The 19,353-nt window shown below is 45.2% G+C and overlaps 1 protein-coding gene across 3 annotated transcripts in view; it reads left to right on the top strand.

Annotated features, from left to right (window-relative positions):
* The window catches only part of GPATCH8 (G-patch domain containing 8), a 42,722-nt gene extending 24,697 nt beyond the window's left edge, over window positions 1–18,025 (top strand). For 2 of the 3 annotated variants that reach the window (XM_009287866.1, XM_009287868.2), the window contains 3 exons: window positions 1,754–1,897; window positions 11,155–11,285; window positions 11,693–18,025. In XM_009287866.1, coding sequence (XP_009286141.1) covers window positions 1,754–1,897; window positions 11,155–11,285; window positions 11,693–15,542 — 4,125 coding nt within the window. In that variant the 3' untranslated portion in view covers window positions 15,543–18,025. Of the gene's footprint in view, window positions 1–1,753; window positions 1,898–4,175; window positions 4,199–11,154; window positions 11,286–11,692 lie in introns of those variants that run through there. The other variant, XM_009287867.1, reaches the window with a different exon arrangement.
* The last annotated feature ends 1,328 nt before the right edge of the window (window positions 18,026–19,353 follow it).

The raw sequence follows: 19,353 nt of genomic DNA on the forward strand, positions 1-19,353 counted from the left end.
TTTTGTTGCATCCCCCCCCCCCCCCTTCCAAGGGCCTCTGGTAATAGGTAGAAGCAGGAACTTGAAATAGATTTTTTTTTTTTTAATGTAGAAGGTAAACAGTGCTTTAAATTGAGGAAAAAAAAAAACTTTTAGCAACAGAATTTTTCAGATTCCCCCCCAGGTGTTGGAATTTTTTACATGAATTTTGCATTATAGAAAACATGCTCAGCAATATTATTTTAATGTAATTTTGATGTGGTAACTGGGAGATAAACCATGTTGCCTTGAACAAGATCTTAAATAAAAAGAAAAAAGCTTTCATAGTATATCTTTTTTTAAATGTTTGCTAGCTCCTCTTGCTAATGCAAGGAAATTTCCCATAAGAAGTTTGTATTGAAGACAGAAACTCTTAAACTCTTAAGAGTTTTTTTTTCCTCAAATGTTAGGTTATTTTTCTTATATAATTTCTCTTTATTCCAGTTGAAATGCATATGGTAAATAGCTATATGGGGTATGCTGATATTAGTACAGCGTACTTTGTAATACAGCATTTGTAGCTTTTTTTTTAGTATGTGTCAGCGCTTCCGTCTTGTTGAAGTAAACCTTCCCCAGCTTGCTTGTAAAGAGTGGCGATGTTTTATTAATTTTGCTGGTGGGATTGTAATTGAAACGACCTGGCTAGAGGAAGAAGTTGCTTAGCCCTGAGATGAGTGTGTGTTTCAGCATCAGATGTGTTTCAGAGCTCCCCCCGGGTGCTGAGCCCCCCCAGGTCTGCATCGGCTGCGGCGAGCCGCGCAGGCTCACTTCCAGGCACTGGGACTTCAAGCCATTACAGCCACTTGAGGGACTGGGATTTCCACGGAGTCCCAGAGCTTTTTGCCACTGCCAATCCAAAAGCTGCTACTTTTCCTTATAGCAAAAGAGGGGAGGACATGACCGCTGCCAATTTAGACACTTCACCTTTGCTTGGAGGTTTGGTTTTGCACCTATACAAATGTTGAATTACATCAGAAAAAAATACTGTCTGCAACCTCTAAGGTGATCTCCCTCCCCCTCTTTTATTAAATGGCAACTCCCTGTACCCACGCCCAGTGTAATCATTGTGTTTGAGCTCAGCTTAATGGACAGCACTGCTCCTGGGAAGATTTCACTAACTGAAAAAATTACACTGAAGTGAAATAGGCTCAGCGGTTTCTGAACTGTGCTTTCCCAGCCGCGGATCTGTGTTCCTCCCTATTGAATTGCAGACAAACTGCGATCAAGCAGACATCTGTTAGCACTCAAAATGGAGGAAGTATCAGCATTTAAAGTTCCAAGATTCTGTTCCAAAAGCAGTGATCTTCCTCGGTTTGATGCGTATTTTGCGCATCTTACACGAGCAGGCAGCTGCCAGTTTGTTTATGTGTTGGCTTGAGGCTTTGAACCTCTCTTTTTTTATCTCAGACAATCCGGCAGGCTCTCCTCTTGCAGCCGCAACTGCCTTCCTGCCACCAGCACTAGATTTTTTTTTTAAGCAGTCTCTTTTTACTGATACCTGTGCTAATGACAAAATTATGTTCTATGTTAGGAAACTGGGTCAAGGCTAGGTTGGTAGTATTGCAAAATTATCCTTCGTACCTTTTAATTTGCAAAGACTGGTCAGCTTAATAAGTATAATCATTGGTGTACACTAAGGTTTCTTAAGGACTATTTTCCCCTAAAGGACTAGTTCATCATCTTCCAGTTTGTTTTACAGGAAGTTTAACAGAAGCATTTTTTGTTAATTTTGCAGGATTATGTTGATAAAGAAAAGGCAATTGCCAAGGCTTTGGAAGACCTCAGAGCAAACTTCTACTGTGAACTCTGTGACAAGCAGTATCAAAAGCATCAAGAGTTTGACAACCACATAAACTCTTACGATCACGCTCACAAGCAGGTAAACAAGTGTTGATAGCGCAGTTCATCAATTTTATATTCATTGCAGCGGTCTTGTTTGTGGTTAGTATTTTGAGTTTCCCCAGTGTATCTGTTTTCCTTATAGCCCCAGGGATAGATGTTTTATGTCACTGGTTAAGATTCTTATGCCCACCATACATTTAAAAAAACCCCAAAACAACAAACAAAAAACCCAACTCACTGTTGGCATCAAGGAGCCCAGTTTTGAATGACCCACGGGCAGGAATGGGCTGCTGCTAAACTGGGAAGAGTACGGATGGATATGGGTGGCTCCTAGTTTGCATCAGCTTTTAACATAGTACAACTTTGGAGACTGATGTGCCATGTGTGTGCATTTTAATACCTTAGTCTGCGTTCTGTCAAGTTACTGAAAACGGACTAGGAAATAATGGGCTGTGTCAAAGGAATGGTAAAAAAGGAGCACTTTCCAAATTCTGTAACCCTCAGGAGAAGGTGGATTCAGAATCTCTGTGGAACTGGCTTTGGTCCCAAGATAGGGACGTACTGTAGTATCTACATGATACTTCATACTGCACAGTAAATAATAAAAGTTCATGTGTTAGCCTGATCTATTCCATTTGAAGCTGCTAAATGAGATGTAAATGTACGGCAGATAGCAGTGTTGTGCTCATCTAGGGATGAAATTGCTCAAAGGAGGTTTTTTGATATTCCTAGCCATAAATTCTAACAACACAATCATTAAAATGCTGGTAACTTCTGCAGGATGTGCTGTAGAGTACTAGATCTTGCAAAATAGCAGTGAAGCAACAGCGTAAAAACAAGAATACGGCATTACAGAGTATGATTTTTTTGTGTATTAAGTATAGGATGTGGTAGTTCAAAGTAAATTCACTAAGGGAGTTTCGACAGGAAATCTCATGGCAGGGCAGTTTCTATTTGAGTACTGTGGTGAATTGTGGTTTAATAGAGTTAAGAGCAGAAATTCATTCATTTACTTTGTATTGGGAAAATGGGCTGCTTTGACCGAGCTGGTGGCACAGTCGTGATACCCGATAGCGGTGTACTTCATCTAAAGTTTTCTATCAACGTGGTTGAAACTTGAGTGCAATTACATGCATCTGTTTGTAATCCAGGTGGAAGGACCTGTTTGTGTCACATTCTTACAGCGTGGTGATGCAGTATGATTATGTCAACTCCTGTTTAAAAGCCTTGGGCGATTAATAGGGGGACTGACATGAGGTTGGCAAGGCTGAGGGTTTTCCTAGCATCTAGAGATGCTGTGGAAGAAACAAACCTGTGGAAAGCAACCACCCCTCATTGGTATAAAAGGAGTCATCAGTAGGGGCGCAAGAAGAGGGACCTGAAAGAAAAATGTCTTGGGAACACACAGGGTGGCGTAATCTTCTCATCGGTAGAAAGAATTTGGGGGTTGCTTGGTACTGCTGATCATTTTTAAAGGAATTGATGTTCTTGGATAATTTGCATCCATTGCAGTAACTTCAGGCAGGCTTTGGAGAAAATGAGCCTTCAAACTCTCGCTACATCACCCAGCATTAGTTTCTAGTTACACAGAGATTTAAACAAAGAAGCAATCATGCTTTGCTTAAGGAAAAAATTGCTTGTCCAGCTTTATGTCTTGCAGAAATGTGTGTCACCCTGTTGGGTCAGTGTTCAGTAAGTGAACTTGAAACTACCTAGAAATAATGAAGGTAAATTTGCATATGTAACACTATCTCACTTCTGTTGTTCATTACCGCTCAAGATAGGCTTATTTCTAACAGTCTATTCTAAATGCTGAGGTAGTTATAAAAAAAAAATAATGCTGTGCTTTTCATAATACGTTGCACGTTGATGTTTCATATTTTGCCTCTTTGGACAAGAAGGCAAGGTTACATAGAGGGTAACAATTGTTTTGAGGAAAAACATAAAGTATTCTTAAAAGTAGGCTAATCAGTAGGCTTTCTTGGAAAGATGAGACATTATGGTACCCTAGATAATTACAGCAAACCGGCTTGGTATATATTATCTGCAATGTTTTGTCTTCTCAGCAGTAATTCTTGAGGCAACAGTGCTTCATTTTTGCCTTTTTCTTCGCTTGTTGAGCAGATTTCCATGGGATCATTTTTGCTTTTAAGTATTTTTAGTTACACATACCCACGACATTGAAGTGTTTGCTTATTCCTTCTGTGGCTCAGTGAGCATTAGGCTGTCCCTGTGAATAGATGTTCCATCCTCAGATCCCTTTCCGCTCCCGAGTTATAAAGACACTGTCTTGTATTCCAGGAAGGAACTCAGGATTATTGCGAAACAGGGACAATAGGTAAGTGTATTGATCCCTACCGGATAAATTTTGGACCCACCAACTTGTCAACACCAAACAATTAAAGGGGAGGTTTTATTATTACTATTTCCTGACTACACTGGTTTCATAGAGCATTCGGATGTGTCTGAATCGACCTCAACACCCAAGTTTCTATCCAAAAAGCAGTATTTCTAGATTACCTTAACTGGGAAAATAATCTTCAATTTATTATCACAAACCATTGGCCTGTTTAAGTCATTGTATTTTAAACATCTTGTTGGAGGTGTGCAATGTTGTTCTCTAGATTTTTTTTTTAATTAGGTTGATACTTGAAATGAGAAGTACAGATGTTTCAAAGAACAGTAACCCTATCTGTTCACCAAATGGTCAGTCCCTCTCAGGGGAAGCCAGAGGACTAAAAGCAACTTGTGTTCATACAGATGGCACTGTAAGAGGAAAAATAAACTCGGTTCCCTTAAAGATCCTTCAGTGAGCAACTGAAAAAGGCTGTAACCATAGATGTCATAGTTTTTTGTTCCCTGGAAAGCTACTGATATCTTTAATGGGTTTTTTTTTTTAGCTGTAAGATCTTGAGCCTGGCAACTAGAAGGACTGGTAGCTTATGAAGGGCCCCCACCTCTGATGTTGCACAGTCCTGACTGTCAACAGAGTAATAATAATTAACAGACAAATGCAAAAGGAGGCAAATGTTGAAAGAAAACTTCTTCTGCAGCTACCGAGGAACTTGGGTAGTGAAGATGGATCCAGTGTATTTTCGTGCTGCTTTCCTGCAGATATGTGATGTGCAGATGCTTGAGAGCTCCCACAGTCCTAGAATACTCTGGACTTAGTAGGAAGGTATCCTTAGGGCATTATATAAGAGTGGGCCCTTAATTCAGTTTTGGGTTTTGACATCAAGATAGAATACTTCATGTTAGATTTGCATGAAGATGAATGTGGGTCACCTTACCTGGGGTTGTGCCCAGTTTGTGTATTCATATCAAATAAACCTAATCTGTATTGTATCACTTAGAGCAGCCTCCAAAAATTGTTACAGTTGGAATTATCTTACATGTAAGTAATGTAGCATTCACAGTCAGCTTTTACTGTTTGGGTTTTTTTTTTTCCCCTTCGTCCAAGAACTTACTTACAGAATCTCGTATACGGTCACCTCTTTCCTGCTAGTATGCCTGATGAAGGGTTGAGCTATTTACTGAGTCACTGACCCAACAGAACAAAAACATTCACCTTCTGAATTCAATGCGAAAAACAAACATGTTACTGTGTGAACTTTTGCCAGGTTAACTGTGAGAACACTAACCAGTATTGAAATGCAGTCTTTTATGTAGCTTTCATTTTATTTATTTCTAGATGTGTGGCGTTTTGGAGGTGTAGATGACTAATTCTGCATAGGTTCTCTTTGTAAAAGGACAAAGGGAATGTATTTCCATAAAGAAGTTCTTTGGGAGAGAGGGTGGAACTAAGAACTGAAACTATAGATCTGCAGTTATCTTCATGCCCTAATTATCTGGATCTTTGCTTCTGATGCCGAGGGGGAGGGATCTGTTAAGGCACAATAAAATTATCAACACAGTCACTCAGTCACTGCTGTGGTTGATGAGCACTCTAAATCCAAACCCTGAACTTTCTGGTTTGGGGAGAATTGGACTTGTGCTTTCCAAAAACTTGTATCTTCAAGCACAGCTTGAACGTAGAAGACTAAGAGAGAATCTTCAAGATGCTTGGTGTTACATGGGAAGCTTTTCTACTCTAGAAATGCTATACCCTCAAAAAAACCACGGTATCTTTCTTAACCCAGTTTTAGCTGTTCAGCTGCTCATTTGCTGATGGCAAACACATTTGGAGACGAGCACCTATACATAGTGTTCAATAAAGTAAGTCTTCAGCGTGCAAGGCCTAGACACTGTGATTACAAGCGATGCTAGCCTCCTGAAGGGCAGGCAGACTTGTGTTGTTGGGTTATCCGTATTGCATTAACGCGTGGTATATTTTCCTAAGTTGAAAATGAGGTGTCAGGAAAGAAATTAAGATGAAATAAAACTGCAGTTGCATGCCATTTCCCCTCTGCTCTTTTCACTTCATTTACGAGCATGCAAAGAATGTTGATTACCAAAAATAAGCAGGGCTTGTGTTCTCGCTTATGTAAAATTATAAAGGTTGCCATCCTTTGAGCTCATATTTAGCTAATGGTGTAGTTCACTCCCAGAAGCTTTTGTGGCAAAGAATCGAGCATATGTCAAAAGTTCAGAAAGCCAGAAATCTGCTGGCATGTAATGAAAAGTACGTTATTATTTTATTTAATAGGGATTGGCAGAGAGACTTGAGAACAGTAGCAGGGGAGGAGTAGGCTCTGATGGGATTGTGCTGTTACATGAGCTGCCTCCTGTCTCAAGCCAACGCAGAATCTCACTGTACGTGGATCCAGTCTCCCTCTCTCCTGAATGTTTGTTGTGAAAGTCTTAGATCTTCAGGTCTAGTAAAGCAGTGTAGCAGAGTGCCTTTTTTCTTATTCCGAGAGTAACATGATCTCTTTCTGCTCTGCAATTTTAGGCAAAGAATGCCTCTCGAATGGGCCTCAGTTCAGCAAAATTGCATGGCTTTGTCAACTTAAATTGAGAAAATCCGTTTACCGCTGGTCCTGAACCTGAAAAGCAATGCACTCCAGTTCGGTACTGGGGAAGTCTTGCCTCGATACTATCTCACCAGCAAAATCTCATGCACAATTGCCACAGCGTGTGCTGAGTTTTTTCCTGTTAAGACAGTTTCTGAATCCTGATCGTCCCTCTTTTATTTAACCACCTTCACGTGTCTGTGATGGGCTATCTCTAGAGCTTTTAAATGATGCTGGAGTGCAGCTTATTTAAGCTGATTGGAAGAGAACTGTACGGTAATGGTGGTGTATGCCAGTTTGGCCCCTCCTGAGCTATGCAGTGATCGGGAGATAATCCATTACTGTAGCCTCTTTGTGCTGGAGTACTGAGGTAGCTGCAGATTTTATAGCAAACCTGTTCTTTAAGAGCTCGATTTGCTCTCCCATTGAAATTTAGAGACTTCTTAGTAATTTTGTTAGAAACAAAGCTGAAAACTTAAAATACTGTTCTTTGTTTCAAAGCTGAGGTGGGTGACAGCTATTAATAAAAGACAATACCAAGCTGAAGGAAGGTTTGAGCTAGTGAAGTACTGCTTCTAGCCTGCAGAAATTCAGATAAACTTTATTTAAATGCTAGTGATTTATGTCCTTATTTGCTGGTCACTGGGCTTACTGATGTGGCCCTTCTTACAGCTGAAGTAATAAACCAGCAGAATAGTATTTCTTGGCTTCACGGTCACTATCATCCTATAGTTTGTAAATACGTTGCTGCTCTAGATAAACCTCCTGCTTCCTCAGAAAACACACTGCCTATGAAGAAAAATTGCTTCCTAATTTTTAAATCCTATAGTAGCATGAAGCTATATGTTTGATTTAATACGGGTTGGTGGCTCTGATCCTGTTGAAGAAATTATAGTCTTGCTGAGCACCGTGGGAAGACTTAAAAAGGCTGGTTTCACCCCAAGAAGATGGGTTCCCAGGGCTCCTTTTCCTTAGTTGGTGGGGAGAAGCTCCCTGCGGATGATTGAGTGGCTGTGTTAAATTCTTGTTTAAATTTCTTTGCTGTGTTGGGGGGAAGGGGCAGCTGTGCGACTCGCCTCCTGTGGCTGTCCAGCCTCTGTGAACACCCACACATATGGTGCGGTCCAAAAAGTAATTTAGAGATTTTGGGGGATTAGAATAATGAATGCTTGGCTAAGGATTAGATGGAAATTTCTTTAGTGTAAGCCTAGCTTAAATATCAATTTAGTTCAAATAGCTTTCTGGGAAGGCTGAGACCTGGAGTATGCTGAAAAGCATTTCACTGCTTCGATATACTCCTTTTACTACTGTGAAATTGTACTTCAGGCTTTTATTTGCTTCACCCCAGTTAGGTTTGGGGGAGGAGGGTAGGCATAGCTGCAGTTAACTGGTTATCCACTGTTCTTTGCGTGGGTAAATGACTGGATTCAATTATGCCCTTGAAACAACGAGTGAGGTAACAGTTACTTGTACAGGATATTTTGAAGTTCTGGCTATTTTAAAAGTTCAGTGCTAATCAGCTGCCTGCGAACGTAGCCTTCTGCGTCTATTCCTGTAGTGATTTGTTTTTACAGATGAGCAGTCTGGTCTTCTGGTCCTTCCCCTGCCCCAGGTTCCATTTATGTAAGATAATGCAGTCCAGCCAGGTTTCTTGGAACCTGGCTCCTTGCAAACTTGAGAAATTGCTGATGGTAGGTGCATCATTTTAGGTCAGTCAAAGATGCTGAGCTACGTTATCTTCCGTATTTTACATTCCCAAGGAGATGGCGTGGTGCAGTTGTGGAGCTTTTCTATCCTATACTTACCCAGCAAGACCCTTTTTCCTTCTGGCCCCTGCGGGACAAAAAGAAACTCAGCCTTGAGATCTTTTAGTCCTTTGTAAAGTCAGCTCTGTAAAATCAGACCAACTTTTCCCCAATTTGGGGAGTAATAAATTCTCAGCAGTCTTGAAACCATGGTTAGTGAGTTATCATCTTAAAAGGCACAGATATCAGTGTAGCTAGGTGTTGCCATGTATTGCATATTCTGGAGTTGCAGTGCATCGGGGTAGTTCATTCGCTTCATCACTTGTAATTTATCAGTGTTGAGAGCGGGAGGTTTGGGGGAGCAGAGACATGCAAAGATCAGCATTTAAGGAAATGGGCATTTAATTCTGTTTTCATTGAAACTGTCTGTTGTAACGAAGGCGGGATTGCATTGTGGGCAGCTGCATCGTTATTCACTGACTTGAGCCCGTTTTATTTCACGGGGAGATGTTTAAGGCCATGTCTGGGGGGGTGGAGGTGGGTCTGAGTGCACCATTGCACCTTCCTCTTGAAAGTAAAAGGTCACAGTTCATTTCTGTTGTAAATAGCTGAGTCATATTTTTTTCCAAATGGATGAGTGATCTAGAGACTTGGCATCACACCCCAGTTAAATAGTTTTGTCAGCTGTTGGTGACTTTAACTTCCTGGAGCATTTTAGATACGCTTTTTAAATCAGCATGAAAAAGCTGATAACATTGCTTAGTCCATTTTTTTCCCTTCCTCTTGGAAAAAAATTTACTATTCAACATTTAACATACACCACAAAACCCTTGAGCCCTTTACTTGTCCTGGTGAAAGTAGCTCTGTTATTCCAGGTGGGATCATTGCTGTGTCTGTGCGTGTATGTGTATGTGCGTTCCCCCCTTTTGCTCCAGACTCCCTAAGCTCGGTCCCGTAGCTTCGCTGGCTCAGCTCCTTCTCCGTAGAATAGCTCGCAGACACACCGAGAGCCTGTGTAGTAATGCTTGCCTTTTTTTTTTTCCCCCTCTCTTCCACTCTTGTTATATTTTTACTTTCTTTTTTTCTTTGTGATGTGACGTTTTCAGCTGATGTTTTGAAAGCAAACCCTTCTAATTTTGGAGTCCAGATCACAAGAGTGAGTTTCTTTCTACTAGTGTCTATAGCTGTACTTTTTTTTTCGTGTGTCCTTCCCTCTGATCTTGGTAACGCTCAACCACATTTAGTAAATACGATTAGGTACGAGAATCCTCTGTCTTGTCAAATCTTCCCCTTTTTCACAAAGCAATGTTCTCTTTACATTGGGCCAACTTAATTCCTCTAATTTGAACTTCGGGTTAGTTTTCAGATCCACTGTTGCTGTGAGTACCAGTCTGACGCTGCTCCATTAAAGAGGCAGAGTCAGCCAGCCAGAAGGTATATTTAGAATTCACCAATGGTTTGTACCTCTTGTACGAGGATTTTTCTAATGTGACTACTGCGTTGAGTACCGTTAGTCTTTCAGGCCCTTCCTGAAATGCCTGAAAACATGAAACTTTTGAAAAAGCTTGGGTACATGATGCTTTCTGGAATTGGGCCTTTTGAAAGGGTTTCAAATTGTGCACCAAAAAAAGAAGAATGAATCCCTTAGGATGGTAGAGGTCTTTGCTGCTTTCTGTTACTTAAAATTCTGCATAGCACTCTAAAAAAAATGCCTTGTGAATTTTCACATGTATTCAAAGGAAAAACAGCAACCTCTTTTCCTAGTGCTTTGAGACAAGGACTTGCAAAAATTTTCTGAAGTCTCAGATGCTTGATTTCTATTAGAATTGGATATCTAGATTTCCTCAGTGACGTTATGATGTTTGAAATTCCTTGGGTTTGGGTTTGCTTCCTCACATGGTAAGATTTCTGGGGAACTTAGTGTTTCTGCCCTCTAAAATGTTAAACCCCCAAAACCCCTACTGTATTTTAGAGCATTTTGTTTTTTGAGAGACCGTCTCAGAACTACTGTCAGGAAAGCAAGTAACTGTTTGTGGTGTATGTTGTATTATTTATTTGCTTACCGGAATCATCTGCATGGGATTTTTGGCACCTTCTCCAATGTAATTTGTACATTGCTTTTGTAAGATACAATTCCTGGGTAACTCTCTTGCACCAGCTAATCCCTTTCTGTTCGTTGGCCCATGCTATTAAGACTTCTGTCATGCACTGTTTGTCAAGTACATTTGCACCCTGCAAGAGCAGCAAAGTAAACAGTCTTTTTTTTTTCCCTTCCAGAATTTGCTTGTTGCTTTGAAATCAGCTTTATTGTACATGCTAAAGAAAACCAGTAATGTTGATTGGAAATGCATATACACAGACTTGAAGTCATAGCCAAAAGTGATCAACAGTTGTCTTTTCATTTAGCTACTGGGAGGATGGCAATGTGCTCCATTTGGTTTGTTGAGCTAAGATGCTGTTGCTCCATCCTAGCTCAATAAATGTTACCGGGGAGGGGCTTTACAGCGTACTTTCCAGTGCTACAGCAAAGAGACGCTTTTGGACACTTAACCACAAACCGATTTTATCTAATCTGTTCCTGCTTTCTTTTGCCTCAGAGGTTGAAAGATCTCAAGCAAAGGGAATTTGCTCGCAATGTCTCTTCAAGATCACGTAAAGATGAAAGGAAGCAGGAGAAAGCCCTCCGGCGTCTACATGAACTGGCTGAACAGAGGAGACAGCCTGAATGGTGAGTACGGGTGATCCCTGAGCACCCTTGGAGCTTGTGTACGGGAGTCTTCTGTGGGACTGCGGCCCTTTGCTGCACTGGCATTCTTCCTCCTGTAATTCTGTGCAAGTTTTAAGGGCAAAGCTTCATGCTTGAGTTTGGCCTCATGCTGTGGTTTTGGTAGGAGTGAATTCACTAAAATGGTAGTCCAGAGCATCCCCAAATTGCTTTATCCAGCAATAGGTTTTCTTCCATTATTTTATACTACTAAAAAATTCAAATGGCTGTATAATGCTATTTTACTGCATATTTCTGGATACAAGAGTACTTGAAATGTGTAAAAGATGTTTTAGATCAGGCTTGAAACCAACTGCAGAGGTATACAAATGGCAGTCAGCTGTTTTCTCTATTTTAACTTGTTCATACAGCGCTCCTGGAAGCGGACCCATGTTCAGAACCACCACGGTGGCTGTGGATGAGGAAGCTGGAGATGATGATGATTCTGCAGCCAACAGCAGTTCTTTCATCCAGACAACTTCTGGCCAAGCTACAGAGATGACTATGGACAGAGGTTTCCTAAACACTGGACAAGTCGGTGGCACTGTTACGCCAAGCCAAATGCCCATCCAGACAGCGCAAGCAATCAGCTTTGGCATTAAAAGTACTTTGGGAACTCCACTGCAGAAGATAGGTGTGTCGTTTTCATTTGCCAAGAAGACTCCGGTAAAGCTTGAGACCATAGCTTCTGTTTTCAAGGACCATGTGGAAGAATCGAGTTCTGCAGATGGAGCAAAAGGTGATGAGAGAGGATCCTCAGATGCAGGGAGCCTGCAGAAATCTGGCGAGGGCGAAAGCACAAATAATTCTGATGGCAAGGCGGAGGAAGATGACCAACATGACAAAGATAATGGGTCTCTAGCCACTACGTTATCTAAACTAAAAAAGATGAGACGAGAAGATGGACCAATGGCCGTTGAACCAGAATACTACCACTATATTCCCCCAGCCCATTGTAAAGTAAAGCCTAATTTTCAATTCCTGCTTTTCATGAAGTCTACTGAACAAATGGAAGCTGAAAATGTGAACAAAAAAACCACGCATGAAGTTAAAAAGGGTAGTTCTCCAAAACCCAAACCCGGCAAGCACACAGAGAAGGCTGCTGAGAGCACGGGGCAGCAGAAGGAGCAGAGCACTACTGAAACTGTAGCTCAGCAGAGCAAAACAGAACTAAAAGAAGTCTCAGAAAATGCGAGTATTCAGGAGAGCAAGCATTTTACAGAGAGCAATCTCCCCGAGCCAGACACTACTAAAGAAGTCGCTCAGCCTGTCCCAGGCTGTAAAGATGTCACTGAAGGACCAAAGCATCCAACAGGACCCTTTTTTCCCGTTCTGAGTAAAGATGAGAGCACAACTCTCCAGTGGCCTTCAGAGCTTCTCATATTTACCAGAGCAGAACCATCTGTTTCATACAGTTGTAACCCCCTGTATTTTGATTTCAAGCTCTCTCGCAACAAAGATGCTAAAGGTAAAGGGGCAGAGAAATCTAAGGATCCAGGGGGTCTTTGTAAAGAAAACGTTCCGAGCACAGAATCCGGTGAGCTAAGCGAACCCAAGGAGGCAGAAAGTGTAGCTAACAGTTCTGCTCTAAAAATGGAAAACAAATCTCTGTCCACCTGTGGCTCCCAGAACAAGCAGGAGTCCAGTTTGACAAGCATTAGTAAGGGAGAGGGAGAGGACAGTAGTAAAAGCATAACCAGTAAGAGTAAATCTGGGAGATCCCATAAACACAAAAAGAAAAAGAAGCACAAAAAGTCCAGCAAACACAAACGTAAACACAAGGAGGAAGCTGATGAGAAGGGCCGAAAAACTGACCCGGGGGAAGAGAAACCCAAGAAACGGAAAAGACACAGACACAGAAAAGGCAAATCCTCTCTTTCTACTCAGTCGGAACGAGTGCTGAAAACTGAACTGTCTGAAGATTGTAGCCATTTCCAGAAGAAAAAGCGGTTCTCTCTGGAGTCCCAGAGGAAGTCTCTGTCTGCTGAAGAGGGAAGCAGCGGCAAAAAAGAGGATGGTGGTAACTCCTGCCAAGAGCACGGCAGCAAAAAACACAAGGCTGACCTGCAGCAGTTATCTGCTTTGAGGAGACGGTGTTTGGCTCCTTCCCTGGGCAGGACCAGCCGCAGGAGCCGGCAGAGCAGCGGGGACTACGACAGTGACGAGGGCTCTCACAGGAAGCACTGCCAGCAGAAATCCCCGTCGCAGTACAGCGATGACTATGACTCTGGCAGCGACCACTCCAGGAGCCGCTCCCGGTCGGGGCGGAGGCACTCCTCTCACAGGTCCTATTCGACCAGCTCTGACGCCTCCTCGGACCACAGCCGGTACAGCCGTCGGAGAAGTTACTCGGATGATAGCTACAGCGATTACAGCGACCGGTCAAGGTGCCATTCAAAGCAGTCCCACGACTCGGAGGATGACTCTGACTACAACAGCTCGAATCACAGATCAAAGCGGCGCAAGTACTCCTCTTCTGAAGATGACTACAGCTCGAGTAGGAGCAGGTCGAGGAGTCGAAGCAGGAGCCGAACCCACCCTCGAGGTAGGTCAAGAACAAGGAGCCGGGGCAGAACACGCAGTAGCAGCTGCAGCCGCAGTCGAAGCAAGAGGAGAAGCCGAAGTGTAACAGGTCGCAGCTGGAAACGGAGCCGCAGCTATAGCAGGGATCGCAGCCGCAGTACGAGAAGCCACTCGCAGAGGTCTCTCTCGCGAAAGGGCTCTCGAGGCCACGAGAGCCCCGAAGAGAGGAGGTCCGGGAGAAGAGACTTCATCAGGTCCAAAATCTATCGCTCGCAGTCTCCTCACTATTTCCGGACAGGCCGAAGTGAAGGATCCTCGCTGAAGAAAGAGGACTGCAAAGGAGAGGATCTGAAAGGATCTGGCTCACTCTCCCAAAACAGCAGCAGCTCTGGCACGGGGAGGGCCTCGGAAGGTGACTGCAGTCCAGAGGAGAGAAACTCCGTCACTGCAAAACTTCTCCTGGAAAAGGTTCAATCCAGGAAGGTCGAGAAGAAGCCCTGCGTCACTGACGAGATGCTGGCAGGGGCAAGCAAAGTGGGCATAAAGCTCAAAGATCCTCCCCAGGGCTACTTTGGCCCGAAACTTCCTCCTTCCTTAGGCAACAAACCCGTTCTCCCCTTAATTGGGAAACTGCCAACCGTTCGAAAACCAAACGCCAAAAGATACGAAGAGTCTGGCTTGGAGAGGGGCGAGGAGCAAGAGCTGTCGGATTCTGAGGATGTTTCCCAAGGCATCGAGGAGGCTCAGTTGGCCGGCCAGTCTCTCCTGGAAGAAGTGGTGATGGTAATTCAGGACAAACCTCTGGATGAGCAGAAACGTGATGAACCTGCCGTGGAAATGCCGTCCATTCCCCTGGAAGCACCGGCACTCCCTGAGTGCTTTGGTTCTGGAGATCTGGTCATGCCGCACAACTTCCTCTCAGATCCGAGCGATGGCGATGGGCTAGAACCTATGGACGGGGGCAACCAGCCGGTCCCAGTGGAAACCAGTATGATGCCCTTAGTTCCAGATGTCGAGCACTTTCCTGGCTACGTGCCTCAGAGCGGGGAGCCGAGCATCGAAGGGGATCGGGAAGGAGGAGAAGATTCCTCTCTAGCACCACTCGAGAGCCAACCGATCACTTTTACACCCGAAGAAATGGAGAAATACAGTAAGCTGCAGCAAGCTGCTCAGCAGCACATTCAGCAGCAACTTCTGGCAAAGCAGGTCAAGGCCTTTCCTGCCTCGGCGGCCCTGGCGCCGGCAGCGCCTGCCCTGCAGCCCATCCACATTCAGCAGCCGGCGGCGGCATCCGCAACCTCCATCACCACCGTGCAGCATGCCATCCTGCAGCACCACGCCGCCGCGGCTGCCGCCGCCATCGGGATTCACCCTCACCCCCATCCTCAGCCTCTCGCTCAGGTTCATCATATACCCCAGCCCCACTTGACACCTATTTCATTATCCCACTTGACCCACTCGATTATTCCAGGGCACCCTGCTACGTTTCTAGCCAGCCACCCCATCCACATCATTCCGGCGTCAGCTATCCACCCGGGCCCCTTTACTTTTCATCCGGTTCCTCACGCTCTTTATCCAACCCTTCTTGCCCCGAGACCCGCTGCCGCTGCGGCCGCTACAGCGTTACATCTTCACCCTTTGCTGCACCCCATTTTCTCAGGACAGGACTTGCAGCATCCACCCAGTCACGGCACATGAAGGACAAAATGAAGTAACCTTGGAGGAAAGAGAATATTTTGCATTTTGGGAAGGGGTTGAAGTTGATCCAGCTGGCAGGTGAGGCCTGAGAATTTCCTTTCACTCTTTAGCAGCCAAAGAAGCCAAAGGCTCGAGGGCTGGGTAGCAGCAGGCGGCGGGTCAGTTCGTAAGCGTTGTGTATATCCGCTACCAGGGACTGTCTCACGTCCCCGACACCTCCGTGCACGTAGCAGCACTGTATCCTAGAAGAATCATTTCACGTGTAGACCAGCGAGACACTTAGGCTTTTTTTCCCCCTGGATTCTTACACTTGGTCATCTTCCTTCTGCCACCTTGTATATGATAAATGAGATTTCATACACACTAATAGGTCTCTAAAAATCCTTTTAATGAGGTCATCTAATTAAAATAGTCAGCATGATTGAATCCAGCTTGTAATCAGTGACAAAACATTCAGTAACTGACAGCTGTGGATCCTGGCGAGGAGACTGATGGAAGGGCAGTGCCACTCTTGTTTTGGCTGGGCCAGTACCAGTTTTCAGGCATTACAGGAGATTTCTTGGCACCCTATTGCTGCACACTTGGGGTTTCTTTTCTCGGTGTGAGCAGCAAAGGTGGAAGTAAGATCTTATTTTAAAGCCCAAGAGAGGAGCTGCGCGTCTGCTCAGAGCTCCGACCCTTCTCCATCCTGCATTAGCATTCTCCTGGGCGAGGACTGCACCTTGACGCCTTCTGGATATCCTGGACTGGAGAGAGGTTCTCGGTTTGGTCGGTGATTTCAATCTGGGCTTTGACCACTCTTCTCCTGGGGTGGGGGGGAATATCACTCTGACTTCCGTCTTTTGCGGTGTTGGGAAAGAGGCACTCGGATGAGAGAGAGAAGGAAAATCCCTTTAGGAATTGAAGCAATACAGAGGACTGGGGAGAGTGGCCGGGGTATGTAAAGTGTATTCTTTCCTCTGTAATACTGATGGTTTCCTTATTAATTTATAGGATTTTTTTTTTTAATGTAAAGAATTGCACTGAACTCTGTAAACAAAGATGCTGCTTTTTGTAGCTCATATAAAAAGGTTAAATTTGTAGTATACTGCAATAATATTTTTTACAGCCAGTTCTTTTAGTGGTACTTGTTCTGGTGGCTTTTGTGTAAATATGTTTGCTGTAGGTGAAATAAGACACTTGTAAAGGTTCAACTTTATAGTTTCAGCTAGATGCAAAATGACTAAGCATGTATATTTTATCAAGCTCATGTATTTTTGAAGTTTTTATGTACTATAAAATGTAAAAAAAAAAAATCTTCATTTAGCATTTTGCAGAAGAAAAAAAAAAAAGTGAGACTTGGACTAGGTGAGGTGCGTGGACGACACCGGTGACTCTAACAGCTAATGAACGGCATCGCATTGGAAGGCGGCGGTGGCTGCCGGCTTTGCGGAGGGAAGCAGCCCGGGCACGCTGCGTGCTCCTCGTCTTTGCTTAAGCAGCTGCTTATAGGAATCGACACTGGAGGCAGTCTCAGGAGCGTCAGGAATTTGGGTTGTCTCCCAGAGTATAAAATATCCCTTTCTTTTTTTTTCTTTTTCTTTTTTTCCCCCTGGGTTTGAACCGGTGATTTGCCGGTGCCAGCCCAGCTGTGCAGTTCAGTACAGTCTTGTGGTGAAGGAAGAGCCTTTTAACCGTAACCGTGTGCCATCTTACACGCAGGGAGAGGTGGTTTAGGACTAATCCCTTGAGGCTGTGCCTGCCTGTGATGTTCCATAAGGGATTTCTCTGTTCTTTCTGGCATCATCCACTGGCTGCAGAGAACGCTACCTGTGGGAGGCTTCTCCATCCACGAGCTCTTCCCGTGGCACTGGCACGAGTTGCTGCTGTCCCCGCTGACCTGGGTTTATTTCAGGTTCAGGTCCTCCTCGTGTTAGAGCGGTTCCGGGGGCACCTTACGGCGCTTTGTAGGGCCTGATTTCAGAGCAGGCAGGCAGACCTGCTCCTACCTGCCAAACCAGGCAGGAGCAGGCAGCAAGGGGCTGCGGAGCACGTGCCGGCTGCCCGGCGTCCCCTTTCCCCGTCCTCTCCCGAAGCGCAGCACCGAGAGCTGGGGCGGGGTGGGGGGGACACAGAGATTTCAAAGAACCGAAAACTTGAGCTTCCTCACTCTTTAAACGAGAAACGTTGCGTTTGAGCAGGTCGGACTGAAATACAACAGTCAAAAAAAGGGACTCAATTTCTCTGTAAATAATTAACAGAATACAGTATTAATGTCTCAATGCTGAACTTCATTAGCTTCTAGATTCAACATGCGTGTTCTGGCACCCTTCACGCTGCAGTCAGGGGTTTTTTGACTTCCAGAATAGTGCTAAAAATAATTAACCTATCATTACTTAACAAGCATAAACAGACTGTATTTAACTTTGTCACATAAGATATATATATAAATATATATATATGCTGTAAAATGAGGGGAAAAAAACCTTTCTAATAAACCAATGATTTGTGGAAAAAAAAATGTGTGGTTGCGTGAGATGACTTGGAGCTGCTGCATCTGATCGTGATGTAGCCCAGGGCTGTCCTTTTCCTAAAATAACAGTGTTAGATGCTTGGTTCATCGAGTAAAGCTACTTTTAATTGGAATACTTTGCTCGGAAGATACTGAGCTGGATACAGGGAAAATGTACTCAATTATTTTTATGTTTTTTTAAAGGATGTTATTTTGGGTAGGAGCCCTCAACGCACTGAGTGGGTTCCACAAGTTCTTGCCTGGCATGATCAACCTGCCTGGTCAGACTGTTCTTAAAGGTGAAATGGGGCAAGAAACGGTGGCTGCCGGTACTTTGGTGGTTGGATTGGCAGCGTGCCCCGGTGCTGGGCGTCTCGGCCACCCCATCTTTCTGCTCCGCGCTCTCCCTTGTGCCGTTCCTGCAGCCAGGAGACAGTGCAGACCCCTGTGCTCAGCATGTTCCTCTCCCGGGGGCGTGGAGCTGAGCCGGGCTCAGCTAAACCCTTCCCAGTCTTCAGAGCCCGACAGCCTGGGCTCGGCCTCAGCTTTGGGCAAATCCCTCCGGTTTCTGATTGCAGCTACTCCACGGCAGCCAAGAGGCTGGAGCCACCTTCCAGCTGCTCCAAAGGGCCGGTGCAGACCCGGCGCTGGGGGCTGTGTCCCCCCTCGGGGGCCGAGGTGCTACTTGGGCACTGCGGGGACCACCCTGTGCCCCCCTGGGGAGCCCAGGACCCCCGGGCCCCGGTGGTCCCTGCCTCGCTTCCCACCTGCAGCTTCTGAGTAGACTAAAAGGATGAAAACCCCCTTTCCGCATGGGGGGCTGGCTCGCAGCGAGGTGCTCCGGTGCCTCTCCCTGCCACCGGCTCCCGGTGGGCAAGAGGAGCCCCCGGCAGCTCGAGTTGCCTTAATTGAGTGTGTTTAAATTAACTCCGCAAGTGAGTTAAGCTGAAGGGGATGCGTGGCTTTGGCCGAGCGGCTCCTGGGGCCCCTTGGGGCTGGGCCCCAGCAGCTGCTAGAGCCCCGACGTGGCATGCTGGGGTGCCTTTTCCTCCGCCGAGGACAAGGACCCCCCCTTGTTGGCTCGGCTGCGGGCTGTCCCCCCGCCCTGGCACCCGTCCCCCCGCCGGAGCTGTTTCCCTGCGAAACGCTGGTGCTCGGCAGCTGGGCTGCCCCGGCCCTGCTCCCTCCACTGGGAGGGTTTTGGGGTGTCCCTGCCCTGGGGAAGGGGGGACAGTTTGGTGGCGATGCCCGATGCTGGTGGGGCGAGAGTGGGGAGCCAGGTGTTTCCCCAGCCCCTGTCTGCTCCATCCGGCTGCGGAG

Source organism: Aptenodytes forsteri, unplaced genomic scaffold (assembly GCF_000699145.1).
Source record: "Aptenodytes forsteri isolate BGI_AS27 unplaced genomic scaffold, ASM69914v1 Scaffold249, whole genome shotgun sequence".
Taxonomy (NCBI): Eukaryota; Metazoa; Chordata; class Aves; order Sphenisciformes; family Spheniscidae; genus Aptenodytes; species Aptenodytes forsteri.